Genomic DNA, 7,940 nt, shown 5'->3' with positions numbered 1-7,940 from the left:
CTAATCACGAGCTGTTTCCACCACACAGGGTATACAGTCGATGGGACAGAAGCTGCAGAGTTTTCCGGCCGCTCCGCAGACGAGAGACTCGACGGCATATAGAGACGGTCAGGCACCAACGGTCTTGTGTGCGTGTTTCGGTCAAAAATCCGTGCTAAGAGCGTGAGACATCGGGACACTGAAGAGAAAGGGACGAGAGCGTGCAACGAAATACCTCCCCCCGACGGCAAGAACCGCACTGCTCGAGCAACAGCATCCGACTGGTTCGCTGGGCCCGTGAGACATTATGGGCGAGGAGCGCAGCGGTCGGTGGCGACGTCTAGTGAATTTCTGCGAATTATGGGCGATAATGGAGATTTTGACTTGATTCGCCAATATATACATCTACTCATAGACGAGATATAAAATTTAAATATAGTTGGATGGCATTTTCTACGTCGTACTTTATTGTATACATAGAACACTTCTATTGTATAAAAATATAGAATGTAATGCATATATCTCTTCGAAATACCTTGTACCCCACATGTGGCAGAAGTATGACTGTTTTGTTCAAAGTTTAATATTCGAAATAAATGACTCTCAATACATTTCGTTTTTGTTTCCTCCACTGAAGATGTAACCTTTTTTGATGCTAAATCGATAACGCTGGTAATCAGATAGATTACAGGATGCATTAAGAAAGTTTATACTTTTTTTGTTAAAATTTTATTTGACCGATATCATTGTACAATAAAACGAAGGAATTTTATTTTTTATATTTTAATACAGAAAATTGTTAGTACAAAAAGTCATTATTACTATTGACGTTTTCTTTAACGATCGTAGGTAAGATGTACGGCGATAAAGAAGATTTGGTGATCAAGTTTTTTTTAATATTACAATAATAATTGCAATTTAATTAAAATTCTTTGTTTATACATTAATAATTTTATTATAGATACGTTTCAAGTAGCTAAATTCAATCTATTGTGAAATTCATTCAATTATAAGATTTGGTGACAAAAAGTAATAATCGTCAAACAACAAATGTAAACAATAATATAAAATGTATCCTTTTTAATAAAAACTACAGGGAAAAATTGTTTTACCTTTGAAAACATTATTTACAATAAATACATTCGACTTATTGTATGTAGGGTTCTGAATCAATGCGTGACACAACTTGATATCAATTGCACTTTACATTTAGTGCAGGGGTGTGTGACTTCAAATTCTTACGTCTATAAGAATTTGAAGTCACTTTACCCCTATACAAAAAAAATCTTTACTTAAAATAACGATAAGTGTTTTGCCGACGTAACAAGAGGTTGCTGTTCGCGTGGATTTCGATCTCACCCGCTTGACACTTTCACAAGCCTTAATTACGCCAAGGAATACAGTAGTAACGATTGTTAGTGTCCAAGTATACGTGGCGGATATGACGCATTTATTCAATTAGATCAGTGGAACACATTGAACGATAAGTGTTAGTCACATGCTTCCCGTCGGAGCTTTAGAATGTTAACAAAAACATAAAGTCTTCGCCGTCCGTGTTACTTGCTACCGGAAGTCTACGAATGCGATGAACCGTTCGATCCAGAGGTAAGGACAATTTTAACATTTGACATTCACGTTTATGCTCTTTTTGATTCATTTTCTGTGTATATACTGTACCATGTGATAAATCATTAAAATGTCTGGCGCTTTTTTTTAACACTATAATCCGAAAGATTTATTTCACATCTACTATTCTCCGCGCTGTGGATTTGAGACTAGTTTGTCAGTGTTTTTGCAATTTTAATAACACTGATTATACGAAGAAGATTGAGTTGTTGGGAATTTTGAATCGTTTGAATAAAATCATTATTCATGGAACTTCAACTTTTCTTTCATATTATTATTGTCAGTGTTGAGTTAAAAGATCTACCTTTTCTTCTTTTTTCTTTTTTAAGATAAAAGTAAATGTGTACAGAGTAATCTGAGCAGAAAATGAAAACAATTAAAGTATTTAATCTATGAGTTCTAGCTGATACAGCATATCTCTTTGTGTATGCTGCAGTGTTCTAAGTATGATTTATGCTTTCATAGGACCAAGGATGTCAAAACGACTCAGCTTCTATGGTCTAGTAGGCCTGGCGTCCCTTTGCATCTTCTTCTTAGCATTTAATCAACGCTACAGCAGCTATCTCGAGCATCGACTGCAGCCGGTGATATCGGTCAGTAAAAAATCGGAGGTGGGGATTGCTCTAAATTGAGTCACGCCAAACACGCTCTTTCTGACGGTAAAGTCTAACTTTTGCACCTAACTTTTTTCCACTTGTACACTAACAAAATGAACTGTCAAGCCATGCAAACAGTTACCAGTTCTCTTTCTCCCTGTTTCCATTCTTTCCCTTTCCTTTTTTTTCATGCAGCATTAGAAATAACAGTTGTTGGAGATCATTGGAAATATCCTGCTTAAAGTTGGAGGATTACTGGGGTAATTTGATATTGATTTTGTACAAAAGAAATTAACACATATACACACTGTAAATACTCAATGTTTCACAGTCATTATAAATGCATTTTTCTTTTATGTTAAATTAATGCAGTCTTGGGACAATTATTTATGGAAAAATGGCAATAATAAAGACACATGTACATACAAAAAAACTTTACCTTTGTTACTTCTTTTTCCAATCATTCTTATATTTTGCATGTTTACCCAAAGAGACACTATCTCATTTTATATTTTTCACAATGTACATATATAATTTTTTCTTTACATCACTGTATATTTTGGACACTAATTCACTACCTATATAAAGAAAGAGGGAGAAAGATATTGTCCTGGTTACATCAGCAGCATTATCGTGTTCACAATATATTAGGCACTATCAGAATGCTAAAGTATCAATATTTTCTTGAATATAGGATGTGGAAATAAGGCCACGCATCATCAAAATTCAAGATCCAGTAACGGTAAGCAATATGCATGACCACATAGATTTTTGTCATTTTTATTCAATAAAGTGAGAATTACAAAGTCATTTCTATTGCGTAAATTAAAAAGAAGAACTTGATAAATGATAAATAATATTTGCTGTACAATTCAAACTAATCTTTATTTGTTTAATATAAATTAACTGATAATGTGTTTAATATATACATTTATGAAATTTGAGTACTTATAAATAAAAATATCTGATAGGTAAGTGAATATTTGTCTTGCAACTAATTCCACAAGAAAAAAGATTAACATTAACACATTTAGTATGGCAATGAGGAATAGGCACTGTAGACAATTTGCTATCATTTGCTTGTACTATATATAAAAATAAATTACAAATGTAATTGAATTTCAAATATAACTTATTTACATTTTACAGACATATTTTAGAGGATCCATTGAAAATGTCACGCTTTCTGAAATTCAGGAGGTTGTTGACCAGCAGAGAAGATCAATCGAGGGAGAAATGGAAGGGTATAAATATCCTAATGGAAAATATGGAATTAATGTCAGGTGTCTTAATATTTTCATTTTTAGACATTAACATATGAAAATATGAGATTTAACAGCAGTAATTGTACAATCATTTTTACAGTAAGTTGGAAGACTTAGTATTGGAGAAAGGGGGAAGACCAATGAGAAGTGTGATCCTAACGACCTGGCGAAGCGGTAGCACGTTTCTTGGTGATGTTGTCAACGCACATCCAGCTAATTTTTATCATTATGAACCCCTACTTGATTTCGGAATCGTACAAATCAGAGGGTCGCCACTTGCCGACGAAGCTCTTAGTAACCTCGAAGCTTTATTGAGATGTGATTTTAATAACCTTGGTAAAAACATTTTCCATTGAATTATTAAATAATAATATAAGCAAATATTAAACTACAATTTTTTCTCAGATCGATATTTGGACTATGGTAAAACGCATCCTTGGGTTTTCAACCATAATACTCATTTATGGAAACAGTGTCAGATTCACAAGAAAATATGTTGGGATCCACGTTTCGTTTCCAAATTCTGCAAATTATTTCCCTTCCAATCGATGAAGATTGTTCGTTTAAGACTGCGCGCCGCAGAGAAGCTTTTAGAACAAGAAGAGTAAGAACATTTATATATAACTAATAATTTTTTTGTATTTAATGAAACAATGTATTTTACAAATCACTCGTTTCAGTTTAGGAATACGATTAGTTCTATTAATTCGCGATCCAAGAGGGATTTTACAATCAAGAAAGCATCGAGAGTGGTGTCCCACTAAACCCGATTGTTCGGACCCTGCATTAGTATGCGCGGACATGGTTTCGGATTTTAGTGCCGCTGTACAACTGATAAAAAAGTACCCACGTACCTTTAGGTATGTCACTCTTTTGCAATCGATATTTTGCACTTGATTAACTACATTATTCACAATGATATGCACAACTGAGGCGTATTCAATCTTCTTTACACAACTATAAAATAGATAATCAATTACACGTTAATTTTTATTATCCATGAAATAATTTTTTTATTCAACAGGGTGGTACGTTACGAAGACTTATCTGTAGATCCCTATGGACACGTGAAAGAACTGTACAATTTCTACGGTTTGGATTTTCATATAAATGTAAAAACATTTTTGGATACTCACACGAAGAACGACGTAGGTGGCGTATCGAGTACCTTTCGGAATTCGAAAGTGGCGCCATTTCATTGGCGGGCAGACCTCGACTTCGAGGAAGTCGATGAGATTCAGAGAGTTTGCGTGACAGCCATGCAGCTGTGGGGTTACGTTATGGCGTCGAACTCGAGCCATCAAAAAGAGTTTGACCCGCTGACGGACTACCAACTGCAGTTGTGACACGTGGCGTAGCATATGGCGAATGTATAGTATTCGAGCGTAATTATCACTGTGTAGAATGGTTATAATTATTAGCTTGTCTGCACAGATACTGGGATTATCACAAGTGCCCTCATTCACATTGAAAAGGTGGTGCTGAAAGCTTGCCTAGACAAGCGCTTATGAACTCTTATGATCAATGCCTTTTTTTTTTTGCTGGTCTATTTTCGACCAGCGAAGTAGCAAATTACTGAATCTTGTAAGACCAATGGTGAACTTGTTCCTTAAAGAATTTAAGAGATGCATAAGTGCTCTTCGAGCTTGTTGCATAAGACTAAACAGATATTCTGAGAAATATTAGAAGACCAGAGTGTTAGTTACGACGATTGGAAGAAGTTCCTAAGACTCTGGCGTGCAACAAGGAAACATCCATATCAACGCAAATATTGAACGAAACCTAAATGATAATCTTTTTTAGAATTTAGAATTTAAACAAAAAAAAATCGAACAAAAAAATGTGGTCTTGGTATAATTATAATTATAACGCAGTAGGATTTTCCACTGAAATATCGAACAAATTCACGACGAACTTTAGATCTCAAGCATTTGCATAGATCGTTATTTTTCACCGTAACTTTAAACTGGAAGAATCATCTGCATAACGCGTAGTGTTATTTTATCATGTAATTCTATTTCTTTAATGGCAGTATGCATATTGATAGTCTTACTTGGAACATAGGTTATGTGAAAGTGGGCAAATCTTAATAATCTTGATTCACAACTGTTATTTTTTCTTTCTTACACTCCATGATTGTTATTGTTTCTCGAGAAGTGTGTAAGATTGAAATTTGTACGAATTTATAAAACAAATTTGTAAATCAGTTTTATTTAAACACTGGTTGTGCCAGTGTTCTGTTATACCTGAAATATTTTTGTTTCGAGGGTAATTATTTTTATTTAAGGATAGTTTCCATGTAACCGGCCTTCAAGCCAAAAATTAAACGATTCAATCTCATTTAGATTAATTTGGAAAAGATCTGAAGGAAAATGACATTAGGCTGGATAAAAAATCTCTTAAATGTTAAGAAACTTATATTTGAAGAGATTTAAAATGATCTGAATTATTTTATCCAATGTAGATTTATTTATTGAGTATATTTTACAGTTATTTTCATGAAATTTTAATAACTTTGTATATTATATTTGTAATATATTTTGAATTATATAGATGTTTACTTTGAATATAAGTAACATTTGTTTAAATGATAATTATTTGGTCGTAAGGGAAGCAATTTATATGAACAATTGCCCACTAGCGTTAGTTAAGTACAAATGCTCAATATCGATGAGAAATTACTTTGTGTAATAATTACAAGCGCGTTTAAAGTCGCAATGTAAATTTTGGTCAAGTTATGTATCAATTCTCAAATGTATCATTCATCTCTCCAGTTATACTTATTTTACCTTTTACCGAAATTTAGTAATATTAAACTGAACTTACAACATCAGTGGCATTGTGTGAATTTTTATTTATTAATAAAACAACTCATCTAGTCTAAATCGTGTTCGCTTTATTTTACAATATCATTTATAAACGAGTTACATACCTTTCACTGCACAAAAGTGTTCATTAGAAATAAAATATTTGTTATAAAATGCAATTTGTAAGGATGTTAAACAAGTTTTTATTTTTATTAATTAAAATAAAGCATTCTTTTAAAATAATAAATAAAGTTTCGTTTAATTATGTAACTTTTAATGAGATAAGTGAAGCTTAAAGTTTCTTGCGCAAATTTCCTTCGCAATTTATTTGTTCTTAATCATTTATTATTTTTGATTGTTACTTTTGTGGCGGCGTCTACCGCGATCTGCCAAAGCGGAAAGCGAGTTCGTTTGCGGGATACCGACGAACGCCGGAAGTGGTAGGTGTGCGCGGGAGGGAACTCCAGCGCCACCTTTTTTTAGCGTCTGTGTAGGAGGAGTAGTGGCTGTAGGCAAGCAGAAAAGAAGAGTCAAGGGTAGTCTAGCGGAAGCAGCCGAAGGGTGAAGAATGTTTGTAAAGCAAGAGATAGAAGATTTTGTAGTGTGTATATATATCGGTTGTTAATAATTTCAAAGAGTCTATTTTGTTAAAATATATTTTATTCGTTACACATCCCGTGTGGTAAAAAAGACAATCTAAAGAAAGACCTACTCCTATTTCCCGCGTGGGTCGATAATATAGAACACGTCTGTAGCAATCCGGTACATTTTAAGTGCAATGTGGTGCCACCTAGCAGTGAAATGATCGAACTTGTTTGAAGAATGAATATGTTTGTCCTTTTTCAATCATTTTTATCATTCTCTAATACCTCCATCATTATTACGTGTTCTTATTACCAAGCCCGCAGAGCCGAATAACAGGGGTACAGAAGTTAAGGTACAGCTATTATTTATCCTTATCGCACATGTAACGTCCAAACATCCTGACTAGGATAAGATAGTGACTAAACATCAATGAGACATCCGTACCTTGTACTACTATTTAAAACCGACCAGATAGACACCCCAAAAAACAAACGACTGTACAACCACCCCACTGCCGTATGTATAAAATCAACCGAAACCGATAATAAAAGTTAGAAATGCTGTTATTGTGAACGGACTCGGACTACAGACCTCGCTCGCTAGGCGCTCCCATTCGTTGCGTATGTAAGTCTGCATATCTCCCCCATTGTCTACGTTCCTGTTAATTTCAGGAAATTTCAGTAGAAAATTATGATAGAAAATGACGCCGGTAATATGTTAGGTTGTCCGGAAATAAATTGCGGTTTTCTGTTATGTCATATTTAGAGCTTTTCAATACTATATATTTTAAATTTATGTTTATCAAGTAATATACCATTTGAACGCGTAGATGTCGCTCTATCATATAAGCGATACACTTTTGTTTTTTACCGTCATTTGTTCTGAGTATAACTTAAAAACGTAACAATGGACAAGAATCAAATTTCGAATCAATTTACATATTTATCATATATTCACAATTTTCTTTGTTACGATATTCTACATCCTTTGGATTCCACAACACCGATTTTTCTTCAACGAAGGGTGAGTGATTAAATCGGTAATTTCATTTCTCGATCAATCTTTTTTTCCTGACATTTTTT

The 7,940-nt window shown here is 33.9% G+C and overlaps 1 protein-coding gene across 1 annotated transcript; it reads left to right on the top strand.

Annotated features, from left to right (window-relative positions):
- Nucleotides 1–1,500: 1,500 nt before the first annotated feature.
- LOC108580364 (carbohydrate sulfotransferase 4-like) lies at nt 1,501–4,812 on the top strand. The gene is made up of 8 exons (XM_017944097.1): nt 1,501–1,584; nt 2,071–2,198; nt 2,896–2,943; nt 3,351–3,484; nt 3,567–3,802; nt 3,872–4,070; nt 4,147–4,326; nt 4,491–4,812. Exons 2-8 carry the CDS (start codon nt 2,079–2,081, stop codon nt 4,810–4,812), a joined length of 1,239 nt encoding a protein of 412 aa, XP_017799586.1. The 5' UTR covers nt 1,501–1,584; nt 2,071–2,078.
- Nucleotides 4,813–7,940: the final 3,128 nt, after the last annotated feature.

Source organism: Habropoda laboriosa, unplaced genomic scaffold (genome assembly GCF_001263275.1).
Source record: "Habropoda laboriosa isolate 0110345459 unplaced genomic scaffold, ASM126327v1 scaffold9, whole genome shotgun sequence".
Classification (NCBI taxonomy): Eukaryota; Metazoa; Arthropoda; class Insecta; order Hymenoptera; family Apidae; genus Habropoda; species Habropoda laboriosa.
This window is presented reverse-complemented; position numbering and strand designations above follow the sequence as displayed.